This window comes from Ovis aries, chromosome 1, assembly GCF_016772045.2.
Source record: "Ovis aries strain OAR_USU_Benz2616 breed Rambouillet chromosome 1, ARS-UI_Ramb_v3.0, whole genome shotgun sequence".
Lineage (NCBI taxonomy): Eukaryota > Metazoa > Chordata > Mammalia > Artiodactyla > Bovidae > Ovis > Ovis aries.
Window position 1 is genome coordinate 190495798 of NC_056054.1, and position 25837 is coordinate 190521634.

The following is a 25837-nucleotide window of genomic DNA, read 5'->3' on the forward strand; positions in this document are numbered from 1 at the left end:
CTGGAGCACACACATACGCCAGCAGCTTGCTCTCTGAACGCTAGTTATTTAATTGTCAATCACACTTCAGAGAAGATCCCAAGCTGCTGCTGGCCTGTGACCCAGTGGGCAGAGTGAGCACCAGCCACATTCCTCTCCTCTGACTCTGAATAAGCACCACAGGCAGAGCTTGGGGGGCGGGGGACAGCAGGCTTCACGGCCAGGGCCACCTGTGGCCGATGCAGGAGCTACATACCTGCCTCGAGGGGGGCTGCACGGTTTAGATGAGATGATAATTGTGGAAAGGTTTTTTCATAAGCATGAAGCACATCAGGCAGTTTTAAACATGGGTGAGGATTTCTTCAGGGCAGTTGAGAGGGAAAGGAAAGATGTCTAACTGACTGTACCTCTTCTATTAACCCAGCCTACCTGGCCTCGTGTTTCAGGTGAATCCTCACTCTACAGCTCAGCCCTGCTCAGTTCCAGGGTTGGGGCAGCTGGTGCCTTCTCTGTTGCACTTGCAGTTTGAGAATGGGCATCCGATCAGCACTTTGCTACCAGATTGATGCTGGTCGTGAAAACTGCTCCAGAGGGGAAGTGGCAAGGACCCATCGGGAGTGGTCAAAGTCTGATTTCCTTGGATCTGAATCTGGGCAGCACCCTTGGTCAATATTGATTTAGTCATTCCTAGCAATGTGAGATCTTTGTGGCTGTGTGGAAATCTGCATGGAGCGAGTTCAAAAGCCAGCGTCTCCATAACAGTAGCTCTGGATGCTTGATCTGTGTGGTTTTTTGATCCTGTGTGTGCTGATCCTGGTCCAAGGCTAGGAATCTCTCAAGGCACAACCTGGTCATAGAACCATATAGGCACAGGAGTGGCAAGACCCTCAGATGCTGTGAAAACGTTGATGCTGGTGGGAATTCCTGATGAGGTTCTGCCTCGTAGAGTCACGCAGCAGCAGCTCATTCCCCACAGAGCAGCCACTTCTGCACTCAGAATGCACAACCCAAAGACACTATGCCCTGGACACCGAATACAAGCTCACAAATCTAAAGTCCCACAGCAGCAATGCCATGGCCACCAAAACAAGAGCTTCCCCTTCCCTTCCCAGTCTCCTGGACAAGAGGACAGAAGCTTCCTGCAAGACGCAGGCTGTCACTAGACAATCTGTCTTGGCTTAACATCAGGAGGACAAACACAGGCCCTAGTGCCCTTCACCAGTAACAGGCAAACTTGCTAAATATCAACTGCAAAAGATTTATTCTTTTAGATGACTCAGTGAATCAGATAATACTATACTCATTTAAGAATTCCAATGCACTGAGTACTTTCGGCTTTTGGAATCACATAATGTTTTACATACTCAAAATTAAACAAAATCAAATCAACAGGATGATAGAGAAAAACTCTAAGAATGCAGACAGAAACCAATTAATCTCACTATTTCTAATGAAAAACATAACCACACTGAAGGTGGAAAAAAAAACAGAGTAACAAAAGCAGAGCAACTTTTGAACATATTATTTTGACTGTTTGCTTTCAGTCTAAAGACAAATAACTACAAACTAATACAAATTCTAGGCTTCCCTGGTGGCTCAGAGGTAAAGCCAATGCAGGAGTCATGGGTTTGATCCCTGGATTGGGAAGATCCCCTGGAGAAGGAAACTGGACCCCACTCCAGTATTCTTGCCTGGGAGATCCCATGGACAGAGGAGCTTGGCAGGCTATAGTCCACAGTGTTACAGAGTCGGACATAACTTAGCAACTGAGCACACGTGCAACACACATTCTAGAAAGAAAGTTTGTTTTTTTGCAGGGGTAGGAGTTAATCTACTTTCCATCAAATTGTAGGGTTGAGCAAAGAAGTAAATAGACAGTCAATTGACAGTCAAGTTTCTCACTGTTGGAGAAGGCAGTTAAAACTAAGGAAGGAGAACCCTGGGGTGATAAATTAGAATGAGAGGCATCAGTTTGAATTCATAGTTCTTAATATGCAGAGGAAGATATAAATATATATTCCTTCTCTCTGTCTACTTACAGGGTCTACAAGGTAAGACATCCCAGTACCAACGAACAGATCTAACACCCAGATCTTGGTCTTTAAATACCATTTCTCATCTTGCTGAGCCACAGCTCTTTGGAGGAACAGCTGATTCAGGGTCGAGGCAGAGAAAATACAAAATGAGCCTAGAATATTTTCTGTCAGAAAGTAAGGAGATGCTCCTAAAAAATGATGATGATGTGTTGAAAGGAAATAGGAAACAGCCTCCATGGGGCACCCACTGGCCAAATCTGGAATGATTTGAGCATCACAATCAATAATTATAGCAATAGAATACTCATGGGAAAAGTAAGACTCTGAGTCCATACAGATATAAGTAAATGAATAAATTAAAACAAGCAGAAAGAGGGAAAATCCTTTTTAGTAGAAGACCAACTAATATATGTAGAAGAAATGATGGTGTTAGAAAATCATGATTCTGCAGCCATCACAGTAATAACTGATTCTGCCAAGAATCAACAACTGATGCTAAAGCTAGTGGGTAGGAGATATATGAAGAACTGGATATTTCCATAGTCTCAAAGTATCCCTAACAAATTATGTATTAACTACAAAGGGGAAATTAGTAACTTCAGACTGGATTAACCTAGTGGGTACCACCTGAAATGCTAACCAAAGTTAATATTACCAATAATGGAACAAGCAGAAACCCTGTACCTCTCTCCTGATATGATGTCTAGAAAAGAATGCAATATCATTCTATGCGTTCCTGCCCAAAATACAAAACCCAAATCTAATCATATGAGATCATGTCCCAAACTGAGGAACATTCTACAAAACAACTAACCTGTGTTTTGCAAAAAAAAGAAAAAGTCAAGGTCATGAAAGAAAAAGAAAGGCTAAGGAACTGTTCCAGATTAAATGAGACTGAGTGAGGCGTGATGACTGAACGTCCTGTGTGATGCTGGACTGACTCCTGGTCTGGGGGAAAAAGCGACAGGATATCAGTGGGATAACTGGCAAAAGTGGACTGTGAAACTGTGGATTAGATAATTGGATTGATCAATGTTAAATGTCTTGATCTTAAAATTCCATAGTCTGGCCATCCAGGCACGTACTATGGCTATTTCATTTAGCCACACCAAGAGGCTTGTGTGATCCTAGTTCCTTGGCCAGGGATTTGAATGCAGGCCCTCAGCAGTGAAAGTGTGGAGTGTCAACCACTGAACCACCAGGAAATTCTCTAAATGTCTTGATCTTGATAAACATACTGTGGTTAGGTAAAATAAAAGTCCTATTCTTAGGAAATAGACACTGAAGTATTTATGGATAAGGGAATAAGGGAATATGTCTACGAATTACTTCCAAGTGGTTCAGGAAAAAAATACATAAAATAGAATATGCGCTCAGCCATGTCTGACTCTTTGCAACACCATGGACTGCACCCTGCCAGGCTCCTCTGTCCATGGGATTACCCTAGCAAAATACTGGAGTGGGTTGCCATCTCCTCCTCCAGAGGATCTTCCTGACCCAGGGATCAAACCTGCATGTCTTACGGCTCTTGCATTGGCAGGTGAATTCTTTGCCACTGAGCCACCTAGGAAGCCATAACAGAACATAATATGTATCAAAAGATACATGTGGAATAGAAATAGAGAGAGAGAGAGCAAGAGAGAGCACACAAATAATAAAGCAAAAGGACAAAATGTTAACAACTGGTAAACCTGAGTCAAGAGTATATGGCAGTTCCTTGTATTGCTGCAACTTGCTACAAGTGTGAAATGGTATCAAAATTACAAAAGTTTAAAAATAATAAACACAATTTTTATTTTTTAAAAGAAGCCCATATATATTGAAATAATAGCTTGTTCACTCTTGCACTCCCAGTGCTCAGCATGGAACAGGTGCTTACTAAACGTGTTAGCAGAATGAATGAATGAATAAAATGTGCTTTAGAAAGTGACATTAGACCTCTCTTTCAAGATAGAAGAATATGTACTTTCCTACCTTCCAAATTACCATGACAATAACAGAAAAGATGTGGGCTTTTTTAAATGTATGAAACCATAGTTATAACTAGAAAGGGAAAAAAAAAACACATGCTACTAATAGATCAGATATTTGGAGAGATTTCTGCATATCGGCTCGGATGGGCAGAAGAAGGCACATGAGGGAGCAGCCCGGAGCAGCCAAGAGAAGAGCCATCTTCCAAGGCCCCTGAGAAGTTCCAGGCTCAGAGCCAGCAAATGCTAGGGGCAGACACAGGCCACAGCAATCATTGGGAATAACATCATCTTGGAGGTTTCATCATGTAACGAATGTAACACATATGGCACTCATAGCATAAAAGGCTGAAGGGCGGAGCTGGGAAACAGGCCTGTGTGATTGCCAAGTTCCTACATTTTACATTGAAGCGGCATAATATTAACTCTAAACAAACTGTGAACATTTTAAAATGTATGTTTAATCTCTGGAGCAGCCGTTCTCAAACTTTTTGATCTCCAGATCCTTTTACATTCTTAAAAATTACTAAGGATCCCCAAGAGTTTTTGTTTATGTGAGCTGTAACTGTCAATATTTACCATATTAGAAACATAAAGGGAGATATTTTTAAAACTTATTAATCACCTAAACATAATAATAATAAACCTATTATCTGTTAAAATAAGTATCATGTTTGCATGAAAAATAGCTACTTTCCCAAGCAAAAACACTTGAAAACATTTTAATCTCTGGCTTGATAGAATACAGCTGGACTCTCATATCTCCTGCATCCAATCTAGTGTGAGATGTTATTTTTGAAGTACATGAAAACAATTTGGCCTCCCATGCTTCTATAGTTAGAAAGAGTAATCTACTACCACCAATCCATATATGAAAAAAAATTCCTGTCACCCCAAAGAGAAGAGAAGAACATTAAAAAAAAAAGTGACAGGGGATATAAGAAACAGCAGTAGCGGCATATGAACCAGAAGAATTAAAAGATACTTGAAAAAAAATTAAGACTTTATTGCTCAGAAGCAGCAAAGCTTTAACAGCTTAGGCCTGTGTTTTCTCCTCCATGAGTCTGATAACGTCACTTGGTTTTCCAGTTAAACACGCACATTTATATATCTTACTACAATAAATGCTATTTACAGATATACAGTTTTTATAACCAACAAACATGGAAATACTTATTATAATTAAAATATATATAAATTTTATAAACCATGACAATGTAAAAGTAACAATCCAACAAAAAATTAGAAATGAAATGAGAGAAATGGAAGGAAGGGTAAATATGGCAATGTCCTCTTTTTTCATACTGGGAAGCAATAAGTAAACTGATATTAAATTGATAATGTAGTCAAGAAACTGAGGTATAAATAAAATACTTAAAGTTATAAACCATTAGTGACTATCTCTGGGGAATGGTGGTAAAAGAAGAGAGGAAGAAGGCTTTTAATTTTGTATCATTCTTTTGCTTAAAAAATGTTTTTACTGCATACATGTAGTACTTCTATGATATAAATAATAACAATTTTTATTTGAAGAAAAATCTACCACATATTATAAATATTTGAAAAATAAAATGCTGACCTCGAGTTAGAAATTTATTTATAACTCAACTTCACTTTATGCAATGGATACACCAAAAGATACCTGTGATCTGAATCACATTTGAAATGTAGAGTCTGCTTAAATTTCTTTGATAAAATTAATGTCTGTCCATACATGTATATATCTTTGTTTAAAATTAAAATTTGCCTGTGCTTTGGTTTTTTCTTTTTAAACTGATAATTGCCTAAAATAAAAAGGGAAAGCTACTCAAAATGAGCCATGGCCTTCTCTTTTCTAAGTTCTATGAACACTGAGGCTCACTTTAGAGTAAATTTATCATCAGGATCAAACATAACTATTTTTGGCTAAATGAGGATCAGTAGGCTACCATGGCTTCAAATTCATCAGTAAGCACCTAAATCCTGCAACTTCTGACAGAAACTGTGGGTGTGATTTACAAGCTATCTGCAGATTGGAAAAAGCATATCATTGAATTTTTTTTACACAAACCAGTGGTTTTTACTTCATTATCTTTTTCTCTTTCTTTATGCCTGTTGATATAAAGAAGAGAACACTTGCACATCAAAACAAAAACAAAAGAAATGTAGCTTTCTTCTGATAAGTGACAATGACAACAATATCCTACTAGACAGGTATTCACGCCAGAGCAGTACTACCTCTGAAGACTGTTCATGCTGAGCTATTCTGAAGCATCACAACCTCTGCAGTCTTTTGACTAAGTTGTTAAATTCAGAAAGAAAGAAAACAAGTTTTAAGAATCAGATTACATTACTACTTGAGAGTGTATGTCTGTGTGTGCGCGTGCACACGCACTTGCACAAATGCACGCTCAGTTGTGCTCAACTCCTTGTGACTCCACAAACTGTAGCCAGCCAAGCTCCTCTGTCCATGGGGTTTCCCAGGCGAGAATACTAGAGTAGGTTGCCATTTCCTCCTCCAGGGGACCTTCCCGACCCCAGGGATTGAATCCGCGTCTTACATCTCCTGCACTGGCAGGTGGATTCTTTACCACTAGCACCGCCTGGGAAGCCCTACATTACTACTTGATAATGATTAAAGAGCAAACAATTCTTTCCTGCTGGCTCAGACAGTAAAGAATCGATCTGCATCTTAAGTTATTTGGTAGACATGAAATACTAAACCACTGTCATTTTAGTTATGTTAATTTAAAGGAAGATATTTTTCAAATTCATATTGGTCATTTGTAGTTTTCCTATGAATCTTCTATATAATCATTGTTCACATTCTATTACAGTGTTAATGTGTCTTTTATTGATTCATGAGTGTTCTTAATATATTAAGAGAATTAATCATATGCTTATCATTTGCAAATGTTTCCTGCCCAGATCAAGATATACTCTTAAAGCGTATGAATAGCAATTTTAGTGTTTGTAAATAATAAAAGTGTAATAAATTAAAAAAAAAAAAAAGAATCGATCTGCAATATGGGAGACCTGAGTTCGATTCCTAGGTTGGGAAGATCCCCTGGAGAAGGGAATGGCAACCTACTCCAGTATTCTTGCCTGGAAAAGAGCAAAAAGAGATACTGAATTACACTCCCTAAGGTATGTATATTTCTCTAAATGTTTTTTATTTGATACTATTTTATGAATACAGGTCTATCTAGTATTTAAACTTCTATCCTGAAGAGAGGTATTTTGTCAGCAAAAGAATAAAATAAATGGAAAAATAAACTAAAATTCTGTCATCCACCCCTATAGGAAGTCAGGTTGTTCAACTGGGCCAGACCAGAGTCTAAGCACCACCTAGCAGCTCCTTACACAAACTGTAAGAAAAGTACTTCAGAATCATTAACATGGCCTCTAGGATTCTCCTTCCAAACCCCAAACTATTAAATACAGGACTGCGTTTTTTCTGTATTTGACCATGGATGAAATATACCCTAAGGCAATAAGAAATTTTTAAGTCATCTAGTTCATTCATTCATAGCTAGGCAGAATATATTAATCATGTTCTTTCCTTTCTGTCTTATGACATTGCTGCTGCTAAGTCACTTCAGTCATGTCTGACTCTGTGCAACCCCATAGATGGTAGCCCACCAGGCTCCGCCATCCCTGAGATTCTCCAGGCAAGAACACTGGAGTGGGTTGCCATTTCCTTCTCCGATGCATGAAAGTGAAAAGTGAAAGTGAAGTCACTTAGTCGTGTCCAACTCTTCGCGACCTCATGGACTGCAGCCTACCAGGCTCCTCCATCCATGGGATTTTCTAGGCAAGAGTATTGGAGTGGGGTGCTATTGCCTTCTCCGCTTATGACATTATGATATCTTTAAAATCTTGTAGTTCAGGGAACAGATCAACCTTCCCAGGGCTAACCAGCTCTTATAGATAGCACACAGCTGGCCAGGAGCATCCCTTCCATATGCAAACCTACCAATTCTGAGTATATTCCCTAAGCCACTCTGTTTATCTAATTCTCACACACCAAGCCAATATTTCTCCTGCTCTAAATCACCCCCAGGTCAGTTTCTAGGAAACTAGAGACCACCTCTACTGCCAAAGCTTACCAGAACTATTAAAACCATCCAGTCCTAAGCTGTTTGTGCTACCCTGCCCTGCCCTTCCCACCAAAAGCACAATGAAAGCTGTGGCCCAGGTTTTCCCTTCATTCCTGCTTTTGCCTCCTGACCAGAACTTGGTGCTTTCCCTGCGGTCCTGCATGGCATTCCTCCTTCTCTTGAGAAATGTAAGCAGTAAATTCTTCTTCCAGTGGCACTGATCTCTCTGTCTCATCAGTCACCTCTACAAATGAAGATCCTGTGAATATATAAATGAGACAATCCCACCACATTCATTTCAATGAAGAATCACTTTCATTCTAGTTTCTTCGTCCAGAAAATGTCTCCACTCCAACTTTTTACAAAAATGAAGCATTTTCAGAGCACTGTCATTTTCGAGGTTGACCTCCTAGGCTAAGTGACAAGTAGGCCTGTAAAGTGGAAAGGGTGAAGACAACAGAGAGAGAGCAAGAAAGACAAACCGAGCTCACGCGAAAGCTGCAGACTCATTTCAACCCTGAGAGTAAAAGCTGCCCTTTCTTCTCTCCCAGGCTGCAGAGCCCAAGCCTGTTTCTTCTGTTATATCCCATAGGTGGTTCTGTCCAGGTACCCTTGGTCTTTCACAGTGAAGCTAACCGCTTAAGCCTCAAGACCCTTCACTTGCATTGAGTCTCTCCAAAGACTACACCTAATTTTGTATTTATAATTTGTATCCTTTTGACTGAAGAGAATCCCTGAAAATGGTATAAGCTTCATGCCCTACAGAAACTGGGAGGGTGATAGGGGTCATGACTCCCAGAATCCCAGATGTAAGCCCTTCTCTTCCACCCAACCACTCTGGACCCCAGTTTCCCTATCTGTATAAGAGGGGATAATAAGATGGCCTTGTCCTAGGTTCCCTTTTCTTTTCTGCTCAGGTGCATCCATTTCTCTATATCTAACAAAGCAATAAGCTATCACCTAGCATGTGGCTGCCAAGGCTCACTTTGCATATTGGCTTTTTAAAGATGCTAAAACGAGCCTGAAAAATGCAAAAATGAAAGTCAGTTCTTAACTGTACATGGGCTAACAAGCGTGCAGAAAACCACAGCAAAGCTTCTGTGATGAAGCCTGGTACCAACGCTCAAAATTATAACCTAAAGATTGGCTGCATTAAGATCAACCAAGAGCCGTAATATAGAGTGAGGGTGTTCGGGCTCAGTTCTCACCTGGCTCTGCCACTCTCTTGATGTATCTTTGGACAAGTCATTCCACATCTCTGGGCTTGTTTACTGACAAGCTAAGCAAGGGCTGGACCAGAGGATCTCTAGGAACTCCTCCATTTTTTTTTTTTTTTTGAGTTTGAGAGTAGAAAATTCCTCTTTATTCATTGCAATAACTTGTAACGCCTCAGTCTCTTAACATGTTCGCCTCTCTCTGCCCCTCTTGCTGGTCCCACAACTGGATCATATTCTTTCTTACTCTTACCACATTGAGCTAGCCTCAGTGAGCCTCTGAACCGAGGAGGCGAGAACAGGGAGCAAGCACAGGAGAGGCCAGGGAAGGGAAAGGGAGGCAGGGAGTCTGGCGGCGCCAAGTCCTGGTGCAGCGTCATGAAGAGCTCACACCCTGGCTCACACATGGGTCAGATGCCATAGCTCTGAAGGGCAACTTACTCCTTGCGTCTGCATCGGGCTTTTTTCACAGGTGATTAGCTCAGGCCGGCCATTACCCCACAGACTTCCTAGAACAGGGTCCTCACAGACTCACTCCTGCTGGATCCCAAGTCTCCAGCTGGATAAAGAAGGAAGAGAATGAGTTACTCACACTAGCTAATCTGCGGCTTTTGGTCACCCATTCTCAGACCACAGCATGACACAGCTTCCCTTTAAGTTTTTCTGGAGACTGTCCAATCCTGAGAGAAGGAAAACAGCACACCAGACTAGTGGGAGGCATCCCTTATTCCATCATGATTAAGAGACTTCTGTTTTAGTATCTGCAGCACTCGCTGGAGATCCTGGCAAGAACAGGCACTCGATAAATGCCTGCTAAGCTGAGCCAACTTTTCCCGCTATTTCCCACACTAAGAGCACTGGATCCTGCTGGACTCCAGACCTTGCACAGATGTCCACTTGCCGTCTCTCCCTGTCTCCGGCTACTCCTTTCTCCTGTCAGCTTCATCTTCCTGACCACTGCGTCTGTCACACTCCTCTCTGTCCAGTGACTGATGCAGACATGGCTGGTGTCAAAGGCCATTAGCTTTCCATTCACCTCCCTCTGGCACCAGCTTCTCCTTAGCTTTCCAGCCCTGCATCTCACAAGCAGACTACTCGACTGGGTTTCTGTGTGAAATCTGCTTCATCCGATCACTGGACAGGCACTGTATTTAGTCTGCACCACGTGACAGGCACAGGGCCAGACCCTTCTGCAGATGGCGTAAGAACCCTGAAAATCAGGTACACTCACCCCATCCTGCAGTTGTGGAAACAGAGGGCAAGCCCTTGAGTAACTTGCCCAAGGGCCTGGCATGCCTGATGGCATAGTCAGAATTGGGAACCCCAGGTTCCCAGATTCAAGTCCACCCTTAAACCACACTGCACATCAGTGAAGTGCCTGGGGACAGAGGTTGCTGAAATGACTCGTACCTCCACAAGGTACACACGCACACACATTCCCAAACCACTCCAAGCCTAGAAATCATCCTCAATGGACTGCCCATCCCACATAATCCAGAGTGTCCCAGATACTATCCCAGTCTCTGGTTTTGGCCAAGGAAATTATTCTGGATTTGGGACTCCTACCTTAGGTCTTCTACCTGAATTTGATGTGCTGAGTTATGTATTCATTTGCCAACTGAACCCTCTGATCAGTCACATCACTATCTCATGGACCAAATACATACTCCCCATCTCGGTTTTATTATTAGACAATGTTTACAAAATGCCTCCTATGAACTGAGTGCTATACTAAACATTTACATGAAGTATCTCTGTTAATCTTCATAATTCTCTAAGGTGCGTTCTATTATTGTCGTCATTTTATGGGAGGATACAAAGGCTTAACCAGGTGAAGTAACTTTCCCAAAGTTACAAAGTGTTAGAATCAGTACTTGAACCAGGCAGCACCATCAACCCTCAGATCTACAGACCCTTCTCAGCCAGTCTGCTTGACCAACACACACCCACCCACCCATACCCAATCTGGTCCCGAAATGAGTAAAGCAAACCAAGAATCCATTCAGTAACCCCTCCACCTAGCTCGCAAGCATCCCCACTCTTCCAAAATGACACAGTGACCAGGAGAAGAGCAGATCTGAACGGAAGGGTTTAGGGTAACACCCCCCAGCCTGTCTTCCCACTGGGCATGGCCTTCTTGGTCCCATGCTCTTCAGGCCTCAAAGCTCTTAGCAGAATTCCCAACTCCCAAACCTGGAGTAAAGGGAGAAAAAGCTTCATGGGACACTTCTGGAAGGTCAACCACTTCAAACATGTTAGCTGTCCAGCCTGCTATCTGTTCCCGTACAGGCTTCGCTCAGGCCATTGAGGCAGGAGGCATAAAGCAGAAAGGATTAAAGCCTAGACCTTGGCAACAACCATGCCCAGGTTCAAAGTGCCTCCATTTTTCATCTGTCAACCAAAATAATTATTATATCTACTTCAGAATGTTGTGAAGATTAAAAGAGATGATGCACATTAAGTGTTCAGCATATAATAAGTTGGTAGTTATTATCATTTTCTTACCCTCTCAGCCTGGGATATGTGCCCCAACTTTACCACTGACCCATCAAAACCTAATGCAAATCACAGCTCCCCCTATCCTTAGCCAGGTGAGTGAAGTAGAACTGGCACTGACTGAGCATCTTCCATATGCTGAGCACTAACGACAAGTACTGAGGACACAAAAATGAATGAGACAACGCCCTGAACTTCAGGAATTCACAGCCTTAAGGAAGACAGGAATGGCAACCCTCTCCAGCATTCTTGCTTGGAGAATCCCATGGACAGAGGAGCCTGGCAGGCTGCAGTCCGTGGGATCGCAAGAATCGGACATGACTTCATAACTAAACCACCACCACCAGCAAGGAAGACAGGAAAGAAACAGCTCACTTCAAAACTGCAGAGCAAGTGCGCTGACAGAGCATGCTATGGGAGGGAGCAGGAGAAGCCAGTCAGATCACCGTGAGGGCGGGGGGGGCGGGGCTGCGGGGGCCAAGGTAAGGAGTCGGCACTGAGTTCTGAAGGCAGCGGGGAGCCATGGAAAGGCTTTCAGCAGAGGAGTCAACTGCACAGACTTGGGCTTTAAAAAGGGATCGCTTTAGAGGAGATGTGGAGAAGGAAGTTAGGAAGGTATGAAATAATTCAATTAAGAAATGATACCTTGGACAGGACAGGGCAAGGAAGACACAGGGAGAGATTTCCAAGATGTCTAGATAATGAACACCAAAGGCCTTGACATTGAACACTGTCTAATCCCTCTACGTTCAGAGACTGAGGGAGATGGAGAGGAAGGTGATACATAGGCATTTACATCCATCATTTTAAAAATCAACACTTGAGACCTCCCTGTTGGCCCAGCAGTTAAGACTCTGTGCTTCCACTGCAGGGGGCAGGGGTTCAATCCCTGTCCAGGGAACTAAGATCCCACGTGCCACGTGGTTGTGGCTTTAATTAATCACAAAAATTTTTTTTTAATAAAAATCAACTCTCTCTTAGGGCACTCATGGAAATTTAGCTTGCACTGTGGTCATCTGTTACTTGTTCATTTGGTTAGTCAATTAACATTTACTGACTACTTAAATGCCAGGCATAGCCTTAGATACTTGGAGAGTTCAGAGACAAATCAGCTGAGTGAGAAGTATTAGCAAAGACCAGCAAGGGGAAAGATACAAGCACAGGACCTAGGGAATGGACCTTTGTCTGGAAGGTGGGGTACAAAGAGTAAGATGCAGGGGAGCCAGTTTGAAACTCAGACTGGGTCAGACTGTGCAGGACCTAGGCTAAGGAGTTTGAATTCTTGAGTGGTGGATAGGAGAGCCACTGAAGGTTTTAAACAAGAGAGAGAGGATCACAGCTGAGCCTTAATGGATCCCTCTCATAGCAATGAACCAAATGCTCTCCTTTTGGAATCCCTGGAAACAAGGGCTTCACGTTTTCCATCTGGGTACGTTTTCAAGGTTAACACAGTACCCATTATTTAGGAAGCAGACCATGAACATATACTAGGTGCATAAACACTCATGTACAGTCTTGCAAACACAAATAAAATGCATGGCAAATATGACGAGAGACTGGTCGAGCTAAATACATTCTTAAATAAAATAAATAAGTCAAGCTTTCTATAAGGGTACTCAACCACATTAAAAATATGGTACTGGCTCTTTCACCTAGGGGCAAAGACCTCTGGGCAAGAGTTCTGAAATCTCTCTGAGGAGCTATTCTGGGTCTCCAGTCACTCATTTTTTCTAAATAGCTTGAATATTTGGGGGGCTGGGTGTAAGGAGCTCAGTAGAGAATGCAGGATACAGTTCTGGGCCTGTCAGGGGGAAGGGGAGCAGTACCTTTTGCTGAGCACTCGCCAGCTGCCAGCCACCACGCTGCATTTTTCATATATACCCATGCACATGAAGAGGGGTAACTAGCCAGCTTGGATTCCCCCACCAATCCTGAATCCCATCTGCCTCTCCAGCCTCTGCCCTTTGGCTCAGGACTCCCTGGCTTTAGACCCTAATCTCTTGCTACTGTGTGAGGCCATGAGTTGATTCTCTCTCCCTTTGGGGGGCTCATTTTCCCGCTTATAATGCCAGAAAACCCCTTTACCCCTCTCTATGAAGACAAGAGATATCCAAGAGACTGAAAACTTCACAGCTGAGTGACCATCATACAGCAAAGACCCTGGTGCAAGTAGCTTCTTGATAAATGCCTAAGCATGGTTGGTTTGTGTTTTAGGGGAGGGTCACTTTAATTCCATGCCTACACTGAATACTTCCTGTAATGATCAACAGGGAGATGATAAAGAAAGAAAAAGAAAAACCTGCAGATATCAGGGAATCCAGGAATCTATTTGACTTCAGTATATACAGTATGACTTTTTCAGAAACGAATTTACCTTCTTACACTGGTTTGATTCAATATTAAAAGGAGTTTGTATTATCTCAGTCCTCATTCTGTTCATGGAAAACCTCCATGGGTGGGGCTGGGTAGGAGGAGGAGTGTCCAGGATTTGGAATCTGCTAGATACCAAAGAATATTTTTTGCACACAGATGGCTAGGAGTTGGCTGTAACATTTTCTTGATTAAGTTGGAATACCAAAATAAATGTCTGAGATCATTACTTTTAAAATAGTCCACGGTAACGTTTCAATTCAGCATCTTGCCTGGTGACCTTTTCTCACAGACCCCCACACCACCCAGGCCTACCTGCTGGGCTGCCTCGTGGAAGATTTCCTGTACTTGAGACATCTGGGCCATTCTTCTGGAAATGGGGGGTCCTGGTGGTCTGGGTGGGGAGACCCCTCTGGAAAGTAAACAGTGTTCCAGGTCAGTCTGGCTCCTCTTTCCCTGGATCCTTATTGCCCATCCTTCCTATACCAGGCCCTGGCTGAGGAAGGAACTTTGTCTTGCCTCATCTGGAAACATCTCCTTCCCTGTTTGGTACCCAAATATTTGATCCCACTCATCCTTCACAGACTCCCTCTGCTCAAATGTTGCTGTTCTTTTAAACACAGCTGCCCCCAGCTCTTTTTTGCCCTGAGCTCCTTCAACACAGGGGTCGGAGCATAGCTGCCCAGCCCCTGAGAACACAGTTTTACACTCCTCTCCTTCCTTGTGAACCCCTCTGTCCAGGGCCAGGACACCATCGATCCACTAGAACTGGCTGCAGGTGGTCAAAGGACCGGAGACTTACCGAGACCGGCTCCGGAGACAGAGCACAGACCCCTAGGGTTTCGGTCAACGCTGAACTCGCGTCCCTCCAGCAACCCTACTTACGCGAACCCCTACGGCGCAGCGTACACCCCCATTCCAGTCTCCGCCCCTCTCGAACCAAGTTCTCAGGAAGCCCTGGGCCCGGAGGATGGCTCGGGTCCCAGCTGCAGACAGGAAGGGGGTCTACCTGCGCAGAGGGCAAAGGTGACCCAAGCTGGGCTCCGGCTTACAGACAGAGTTCCCGGGAAAGAGGAGCCGCCCAAGACCACCCTGCGCTCTCCCCACCCACCAGCCGCTCGGCGTCCGCCCTCACCTGTTCCCGGGACGCCGGCTCCTAGAGCTGGGCCCGCCCCGCCCAGGCCCCGCCCCGCCGCCACGTGGCTGACCAGGTGCGCGCGGCACGGGTCCCAGCTGTCCCGCTGACGAGGCGTCTGGCCCGAGCTCGGGCACCGCGGCCACGACTCTCGGATCCAGGTTGAGAGAGACGGGCTGCGGGCACTTCCCCTCCCCAAGGGTGGTGCCCGCGCACCGTCGGCCGCCCGGGAGAGCTCCCGGGAGAAAGGAACAGCAATCTTAACAGGGGTGGGAAGGGACTGCGCGGGGGTGCGGGAGTGGACAAGGGGAGGAAGAGTCTGCAAACTCGCAGACTTGACTAGCCACCGCTCTGGGTAGCTCGTTCACCGCACCCCGCCGAGGTGCACGACCCTCGGATTAGGGTGACAGAACGCGAGCCTACTCTGCACCTGCTCTCTCTGACACTGCTGAACGCAGGAATGAGAGGCTGGGGAGCAGAAACACTGGGGCAAGAGACTAAGACTGCGCTACAGGGACCCCAGTGTGCAGCGGCCACGCGACCCGGGGGACCCTTAGCCTTGCCGGAAGTGGAATTCTTTCGCCAAGAAAGTGCCTTCGGGCATGCTGAGGTGTGGGAAGGAATTACCTTCGCCACCTTCAGGAATTCCCAGACTCGGCTTGAAGGGATTAGGGATGAGGTAAGGTTTCTAGGACCCCAGCTTGCAGGAAAAAAAAAAAAAGTTATCAACATGCAGAGAGATTAAATTATCTCTCTTTCCAATCCGGCATATTTCCTAAGCCTGAAATAACTTGCTAGGCCTCCTTGTGGGCTTCTGAGAAACAGGAGGGCAGCTGGGAGTACTTCCCACGCCCACAGGAGCCTTTGTGTGAAAATCCCTAAAAATAGAGGTTGTTCTTTTAAAAACAAAAGGGAAGGCAAAGCCATGGGAACACTGACGGAGCCCCAACCTCTGCTCCAGCAAAGGGTTTTTGGGGATTTTTTGTGTGTGGGTTTTGATGTGGAAATATATATAAATAATATAAAATGTACCATTTAAACTATTTTTAAGGGTATAGTTCAGTGGCATTAATACCATTCACCACGTGGTGCAGCTTGAACTACTTCCAAAACTTCATCACCCCCAAACTGAGACTCTGTACCCTTCAGCAGTAACTCCCCACAGCCCTCTTGTCCGAGCAAGTGGTAACCTCTAATCTATTTTCTGGCTCTATAAATTTGCTTCTCCAACCCTTCTCATATAAGTGAAATTAGATGACATTTGTCCTTTTTATGTCTGACTTTTCACTTAGCATCATGTCCTCAAAGTTGTGGCATGTGTCAGAACTTCTTTCCCAGTAAAGAAGTTTGTAACAATGCGTCTCTGTAAGAGGAAAGAACCCCAGGATGAATCACAGATTAGCCACCTGTGAGCAATGGATGGCTGGGTGGGCATATTATTGGAATCTCATGTTTGTACAAACATCTGTACAGAGAGTAGTGCCATCTTTATTTACTTTGGGGTCACACATGACACTTTGGTTTTTTGCCTCAAGCTGGTTTCCTGTTTGCTGTCACCTTCTGATGAGCCTCTCTCAAAGTGTCAATGTGAACTTTGAAGAATCCACATTCAATTCCATGTTAGCCTGAGCTAAAACCATAATCCACCCCTCTGTTCATAACCACCTACTTCCTGTCATTCATCATTTTCTAAACAAATGAAAAGTTTCCTTTAAAACTTACGAGCATCATCTATACCTAAGAACAAATGTTTGTCCTTTTTCTTCATGTTAAGGCTAGAGAAACCTGTCCATTTGCAAATTTTAAAAAGTGTATCCTGCTTAATGTAGATTTAAAATGATATAACTGTAAAAAACATAGTAATACTCTTACTGTATTGAAAAATAGTATCCTGCATAACCTCTGAACAGAACAATTCCATTTTTAAGATACTACCCTATATGACCTAGTACAAAGATGTTCACTGTATTATTCTTTGTAATAGTTTTTAAAATTTAACATTCTAACTGACCACTATTAGAAGACTGATTAAATAAGTTATGGTATAGCCGTACTATGATAGCCAGCATTAGAAACAACTAGGTGTTTTTATATGTACTAATATAGAACTTTGATCATCACATAATAACGAGTAAAAATAGCAAGTTGTAGAATAACGTGGTTTGTTTTTTTTTTTAAAGCAGTGCATATATGTGTATAGTTTGTATGGAAAATACACATCCATTTGTTAACAGTGGTTATCTCTAGAGAGGGGGGTTGAGGTAGTAAAGTGGGAGAGGAAATCTAAGTTTGGTGCACAAATTTTGGATTTTTATTGAATTTTTTTCTTACAATGAGCACGTTAGTTTTGGAATCTGAAAAAATGAGTAAGAAAATTAAAAAGACAATATGGGGCAGATTGCATTTTCCAAAGATAACTGCATTAACATATTCCATCCCATATGCTCTTCTTGAAATATAACATGGACATTCCTTCAAAAAGAGATGGGAATCTATGTCCCCTCCCCTTGAGCCAAATGGACCTTTGTAAGTGCCTCAACCAATAGCAGTGAAAGAAATCACACTGCTTGACTTCCTAGGTGAGGTCATGAAGGCAGTAGGGAGTCCATCTGGCTTCCTTGCTCTCAGAGCACTCACCCTTGGAACTCAGCCACCATGTTGTGAGGAAGCCCAGGCCACACGGGGAGGCCACATGTTCCTACCAATAGCCAGCATCAACTGCCAGACATGTGAGTGAAAGAAGCCTTCAGATGATGATTCATGTTCCCTGCCTTAGATCCTTCCAGCTGAGGTTCCAGACGCTGCAGAGATAAGCTGCCCTTGCTGAGCTCTGTCTGAATTCCTGACCACAGAATCCATGATAGATAGTGAATTATTATTGTTTTAAGCCGCTAAATTTGGGGGTAATTTTTTATTCAGCAACAGATAGCAAATACATCTAACCAAGATAAAAAAATATTTCATTTCCTTTCACAGTATTTTTATTCATCTCAAATTGTTTGAATTTACCCTTGTTGCAGTACTGTTATATTAAAAAATATTATTCTTAAATGTTCTTAAACTCACCTTTTAAACTCACCTCTTGAACTCACATTTAAGAAATGTTCTTAAACTCACCTTTTTTTTCTATTTGGGAACCACTCCAGCTAGAGTTGAAGCCCACAATAGCGAGGCTGTTGCTCTATGGGTCTTACCCTGGTCAGCTGCGGACAGAAGATCCTTCATCTCATTCCTTTCCAGTGGTCAGTGCTGGGAATTGCCTTCTGTGTAAAAGCTGGAGAAGAGACCATGTCTTGAAAAATGATCTCATTTATCAGAAAGTCTGAACCCTGGGGAGGGATCAGAGCTTCGACAAAGTCAGCCAAAATAGAAATGTGAAAACAAGTTGAAAACATTAAATCAAAATGTAAATATGTAGAATAATTACAAAAACATATCTCACAGCCTGTGCCCTAGAACCAGCATCAGAAGGGCCACAAATAGTGGATCTGCTAGTCTGGTGGTTCTCTCTCCCCCAGGTCTGCATTTTGTAATCACTTGGGTATAGTTTCAGACAATACGGCTGGGGTGGGGCCTTGGCACCAGCATTTTCTTTAAACTTCTCAGGTGATTCTAAGTGACAGCCAAGTTGTAAACTATGGAATTTCTAGCTCAGTCATTTTGGGGTTTTTGTTTCTCCCTTCTCTAAAATATCAGAGCATACATCCTGTCCACAATAGTATCTTACTCCAGTTATAATCTTCAAGGACAAGGGGAAAGCGTGAAATATATCTGAGTGCAGAGAACACAAGTAAAACAAATATATTTGTAAATATACAAATATAAAATATGTCTATTTTTTCTTTTTAGTTGGACATGATGCACCTCCTGCAACAACATACCTGTCTTAAAAAGTCATAGATACTCTGCACACATTCAGCAAACTTTTGTTTGCTGGCTCTGAGGGGAGTCAGAATTTGAACCTAAACTTGGTTTGGTTCCAATACCAGACCCTCTCCTATACACAGCTTCTCTAATCCAGGTGAAGAGATGAAGCAGAAAAAGTTTTCCTTCTTCCTGGATTTTAAAATGCTTTTCCAAGAGACAAAAAACGTCTGTCAGAAGGGCTATCATATGTTACTAGGAGTTGGAAGGGGGTGAACCAAGAGCGGCAAGCCTGAGAGGAGCACCAGCACCGCACACAGCCCGAGTGCCCTGCAGTCCCAGAGGAGGGGACGGGGCTCCAGGAGACTCACCCTGCTCTGCTCCCGGGCCAGGGTGAGTGGAGAGGGAGGGGCCGCCACTGTCCTACCGTCAGGTGTCCCCAGCTCCTGTTGAGCAGGTTTCTCCTCCAGGATCTAAGCTATTTGTTGACTCTGGGGGTTTGCCCTCAGTCAGGAGAGAGGCATTCTCCCTCAGCCATCTGGCCTCTGCCGTGAGCCAGGACCTGCTGGGGCTGTGAGAAAACATGGGATGCACAGAGAAGCCTAATGAACAGGGTCCAGTTTATTTCATGGACGATGGTGGCAGTCTTACTGAAACGTGACAACAGTGCAATTAGCACTCAGCCTTGGTTCAAATATCATATGAGACCCATCACAGACCTTCAACAGTCTAGGTGACAAAAATTAGGTCTGAATTTGAGTCCCAGACCTTCCTTTCCGCTGTGTAACTTTACCCAAAGTCTTCAATGTGTCTGAGCCTCGGTGTCCTCACTTTTAACAGAGTTAATGATAAGACCTGGAAAGCCTATCTGACAACAGTTTTTGCAAACATTCTAGAAGTTGCCGGAGATTGAAATCCAACTCCGCTATCTGTTGCTTTCAAAATCCGCTCTTTCCTCCCATTTTGAAATTCACATGACCAGTTTTCTGGTCCCACAGCTGCTACCCATACAGCCTCAAACTCTCTGGCAGTGCTTCTACGCCACCTGCAATCTCTCTTGGCATCCTCAGGTGTAACTCATGGTGCCTGAATGCCCTCTTTCAACCATACTCTCTAGACATCTATTGATCACCACTGTGCCCAATGCAGATACACAATGGGGCGCAAGATGGCTCTCGATAGGCAGAAAATCAAATTCCCACACTAATAAGAAAATCATCACGAACAGCCAACGCCAGTTCTTTCCTATGCTAGAACAGAACAGTACAGGGTGGTCCAAGACTGCGGGTGGCACAGAGGGGAGGGTGGGTGTGACGTGATCACGGAGAGCAGGATAAGATTTTCGGAGAAAGTGATGCTGTAGCTGAAATTGTGGAGGGGAGATTAATAGAGAAAACCATGCCAGTGGTGGAAAGGGTCATAACCAAATATGAGAGACCGGAAGCAGCTCAGTAGTGAAAGAGCAGAGGATGAGAGGCTCGCGGTGGGGGAGGTGGGGACTACGGGCTGCAGATAAACATAAGGGTCAAGATAAGAGCTTAGTGTTTATTCAAGTAGCAACTGAGACACTTCTGAAGGTCTTGTCCATGATTCTCATCTGGAGAAAATACTGGAGGCTATCAAGACTCCTTGCGCAGAAACTTGCAGCCTGGGCAAGAACTGAGGTTAGCTTGGGCTGTGGTAATGAGAGAGGTGGGGTTCAAAAGGATTTGAAAAATATTCACAAGCCCTGCCTCCATGAGTTGCCAATCTGACCGATCAGATCACAGAACATTTACTGGGCCACACCCAGCAGTGAGTAAGGTCATTTTCCACTAACTGGGCACACACGTAGACACGGTTCTTTGTTCTTTTGCAACTGGGGTAAGGAAAGGGATGGGACCTACTTGTTCACTGATCAAGCCCTGGCTGTACTGTTCCTCACTCTTCTCACATATTGAGATGCGCCAAGGGGAAGGAAACGCTCTAGGGGCCTGTGGTCCTGGTGACACTGTCTGGCCCATTTCTGCATGAGGGTATGGGAAACGGGTCTAGCACTTAAGATAGCTGGTATCCTACCAGCCATTGGTCCTTGTGTGGATTTCTTTTGGGGATCTTGTAAGTTTGTGGTTGAATGCGGAATCTGGCATTTCCAAGCTCCCTGATCGTAGCATCATCTTAATGCCATCTAATGTCCACCACCACTTCTAGTACCTTCACTGCTAATGCCTCTTTTATCCCATAACATTGTTCATTCATTCACTGGTATCTGCTTGTGTGAGACATGGATCTATATTCTGTGAACAGAATACCTTCAAGGAGCCTACAAACTAACCTAGGCAGTCTTTTCCTGATGAACAATTAGTTTTGAATTCTCTGGAAATAGTAATACTAAAAAACATGTATGATAAATAAACCTAACGTATGAAAAGCCAGGCACTGCACACTGCCTAGCTGTTTCTGACTGATATATACCTGTTATGGCCCATACATACAGCCATTTAGGAGGAAGAAAATAAACAGAAATGGAGAAAGAAAGATAAAAAGGTGACTGGGCAGGCCTCCCACATCATACACATCACTCCCTCCCAACTGGTGAGGCTGGCTGTGCTCCTCCAATCTTCTTGTCCATGACTCTGATTTGGCCTCAAGGGCAGCCAGGACCCTGCTCATGATTAACCAATAGCTTAGGATTCAAAAGTTTAATATATTCTTGCTTTTGTAGGATGATTTTCCCCTGAAAGTCTACTGATTTTGTTTTCACTCACAGCAACACAAATGTTCCATCCTTTCCAGGGTCTCAGATAATGAAATCACAACTCCACAAAATTTTTGTCACTTCCACCTCACTAAGTAGTTATTCTTTGCTGGTCAATTAAATCCAGACAGGTAGATCCTCTCATAACTACTTTAATCTTTTGAAAGATATAGTCAGCAAGTCAGGAATTTATTCCATGTGCTGCTTTGCACAAAATTAAGCTTGCAACATCTGTCCAACTCTGCTCCATCTTGCCTTTGTGTTCTAAAATCTAAACTAGAGAGTATCGATTTGTGCTTTTATAGTTTACAAATTATCTCAAATGACTTGTCACAGCAACTCTCATGGGGATTATTATGCCCCTCTTACAGATGAAGAAAACACTCAGGAAAGGTAAGCAACTTGGACAATGTTACACAGATAAATCCAGCTAGAGCCAGAATTTGGAAGGTCTAAATTCCTTGATTATTTCACTGCTCCTTATCTGAAGAGTACCAAACTGTACCCCTGCTGTCTCACAATTATAATCAGCAAAGTACCACACAGCTTACTTAAAGCTGTCCCGTGCAGCACCGGTGATGCCGTCCTGGCGTGCCATCACCTGCCCCCAGATCCTGAGGGCCAGCTCCACAAGCTGCCAGGACAACTCTCAGCCAAAGCCTCCTGCGGAGTCCTGAGGTGTTCCCAACACATTTACTCAGTTGTGTCCTCTTCCTAACATTTACTTTTGTGCTCCAGCAATCACTCAACTTTCATCACTGCCATGGAAAAAAGTTACATTATAGTGCTGCAGTTCCCACAAAGGAAAAGGAAAAGTACCATATTGGAGGTTTAAAGATAAACTTTACAGTGACCCAAACACACTGAAGGAAACAGCTAAGGAAAAGATGATGATCAGGCGCTAGTGAAAGTTATCTGACATGAAGAGCACCGTAAGAGTAGTCTGGGAGTAACGGCCAGTTGGGTGTTATTTCTAGTACTTAAATATTAATACCGCTCTGTGGAGACTGACAGAATGACTAAAGGCACTGGCCTGCCTACTGCCAGGAAAGCATCCTCCAACATCCATTTCCAAACCCCCAGTGACAGAGGCGATTCTCTCCTCCATTTTCATCCTCAGGTTGGTGAATCCCAACAGAGTATTCATCTTCCTTTTTTTGAAATAGGTCAGTTCCTTCTGAATAAAGCCTACTGTCTCATTTCCACAGCCCAGGTTTGAATCCTATCCATAATCCTATTCAATCCTACTTGATATTTTAATTAGGGGATGATTTTAAACAATGGTTTCTTAGTTCCACTGTATATTATCTGTATATTTCTATCTTCTGGAACCAACTTACTAAAACTCTCTAGAAAACTATCCTAAAATACTACTACTTACTCATTCATTGAGAAATGACATATAAATTACCCAACACATCCTAACACTGAATATTTGCTTTAATAATCTTAAGTACAACCCTGCATCCTGAAATTGATACCATCCTGCAGTTGACACCTTTCAGCTGTTCATATAAAGATACTAGTAGCTTCAACCACCTATTTCCATCTAGCACAATGCCTGTTACTAAGTGGGTGATCAATGCTGAATACTATACCCTCACAAGTAAGAATTCAAATCAACAAAATAGTTACTATCACAGATAATATACACTGTTTGGCCCCTTTCATCACCTTGACACAAGCATCATGGCTTCAGAATCTTATTAAGAATGGTATAAGCTAGAAAAAATTAAGAAAGCAACAACTTTAAAAGTTCCTATGGATAAATATGCAAAGCCTCAAATGTTCTCTATTTCACAATTCAAGTCCCTTTCTAAACTTGCATTTTTCCAGTAGTTTGGAAAAACCCCTTTGAAAATGTCACTCATTTACAGTAACACATTTCACATTCCAGCTCTTATTCACATGGCTACACATCTGCATGAGTGTGTTTGTAAAATGCTTTTACTAGAAATGTCCTAAACATTTAAACATGACAAAAGAACTAAAGTAATGAGACTCTAAATTTACCTTTAGTTCACTTAAAACTTCTGCTCCATTGACTCTTTATCCATCAAATGAAAATAATTTATTCCAACAACATACCAGTTTCATCAAAGTGGGGAAAAATTGCCAGCACTCTGAAAAGAATTTCTAACTTCCATCCAAACATGCAGCCATCAACATCTTCATACTCCTTTGTGTCTGATAAATTTTCAAGTAAGATTCAATAACAAACATACATTAAGTCAAGTGACTTCAATTTTTCCTGCCATCTTCAGAAGGTGGGAGAACTATCATGTATATTTGATATGTATCTCACTGGCCCTCTCCCTACCATAGCTCATCATCATTCAAGAAAAAGTGTGATCTAAGCAAGGGTTAGTAGATTATCAGTGGTATTATGTATAACTGGTTAAAGCACCATGCTAATAAACTCATCACAGTCTTAGGATTAATCTTTGCAAAAGCCAGTTAGTTTCTATTTGTCCCAAGGACCCAGACTGCACTCCGAGCTTCAGACAGCTTTCTTACAATGTGTCCCACTGGTCACAAAACAGGGAGGGAATACTGGCAAGGAGATAAATGGATGAAAACAAATTTCCACAAACGGGGGTGGGGGTGGGGGAAGCCATGTATGATGAGAATTGAATCTTATCTATAAAGAAAAAATCATACATTCTTACACTCCTAGTCTTAGCTCTATATTAAACTTATTTCAAGTCGAAAACGCTGGTGACTAACGTTAATACCTGACTCCTGCATTTTAGAACTGCCTGATAACGTTCTACACAAAGCTACAGTAAAGGCCCTCTTATTACCCAATTTGTGTTAACAAACTGTTCTATACAGACATTCTTTTCCTCTTTTTAATATTAACCTTACCAATTTTAAAACATTTATCACTAAGTTACTTGAATCAGAATATTGTGAAAAATTCAGCTAGGAAATTATTCATAAAACTGTATTCTGTATTTTATTTTTCAAACAGCCAGTGTCCACATTTTAAATGCAGAATTTGCAAATATAAATTATTCTAATAATTCAATTAAAAATAAAACAAAAACAATTTCCTTTAGTATCACAATACATAAAATGGTATTATAAACTCCAAATGGCAAGGTTTACTACATGACAATAATGTCAAGAAGCTTTGAAACTCATTAAACCTCTTAATGAATAGGTCAGTTTAAAGAACATTTCTCTGTTCCATGATTATGCATGAAACAACCTTTCACTATATTATGAAGGCTCAGCAATTTATTCATGGCATAATATGGGGTCAAGCAAAATTTTATTTTTACAATGACAATAAAAAATACATTTAAACAACAACAAAAATCCTCCCAATTGTTTAAAAACAATTCTTTCTGGAGGGTAAAATGTATTTTAAAATATACTGACTTACCGAATTTCAATTGCCAAGCTGCTGACCACTGATGTAAAAGTTTGTATTTAAAAATATCACAAACATCTTTTAACAGTGAAAATTTCAATGTGATAAGTTTCATTGCAAAGCAATTTTCACCTGAGTAGACTTTGAAATTTAATGCTCATATGTTTGGAGGGGAAGTGGGGAAAGAAAGACCCACTGGTGTCAGATACTGAGTTTGTAGTTCTTTCACAATGATTTCCCAGAGGGCTGAAGAAACATCAACTATTACTTTCCAGGACATATATGATGCCCCTCTTTCGCCAATAAACTTGTTCTGGCATTTTATAAATTCTCAATATCCATATTCCTGTTTACCCATTTAAGCACAGCAACTCAAAATTCAATTCAGTTCTATACAACAGTGTCTATATTATGTACATGTTTAATTATCAAGAGGAAATAGAAAATAAAATTTACAGTGATTGAGAAAGGGTCAGAAAATGGGATAGGAAAAGTAATACTGTATAATCAGAATATCCTATTATCCTACCAGTTTCAGTGACAAGGTTTTTCCTTTATTAGTTGAAATACAAAGAAGG

At 42.4% G+C, this 25837-nt stretch overlaps 1 protein-coding gene across 7 annotated transcripts in view; it reads right to left on the reverse strand.

Moving 5' to 3' along the window:
- SLC12A8 (solute carrier family 12 member 8) overlaps window positions 1-25792 on the reverse strand; it is a 151174-nt gene extending 125382 nt beyond the window's left edge. For 3 of the 7 annotated variants that reach the window (XM_060418875.1, XM_042232558.2, XM_060418874.1), the window contains exons 1-2: window positions 14947-15147; window positions 14460-14556 (exon numbers count right to left, since the gene is read on the reverse strand). In XM_060418875.1, coding sequence (XP_060274858.1) covers window positions 14460-14510 — 51 coding nt within the window. In that variant the 5' untranslated portion in view covers window positions 14511-14556; window positions 14947-15147. The other 4 variants (XM_042232578.1, XM_042232562.2, XM_042232567.2 and 1 more) reach the window with 4 other exon arrangements.
- Between the last annotated feature and the right edge of the window lie 45 nt (window positions 25793-25837).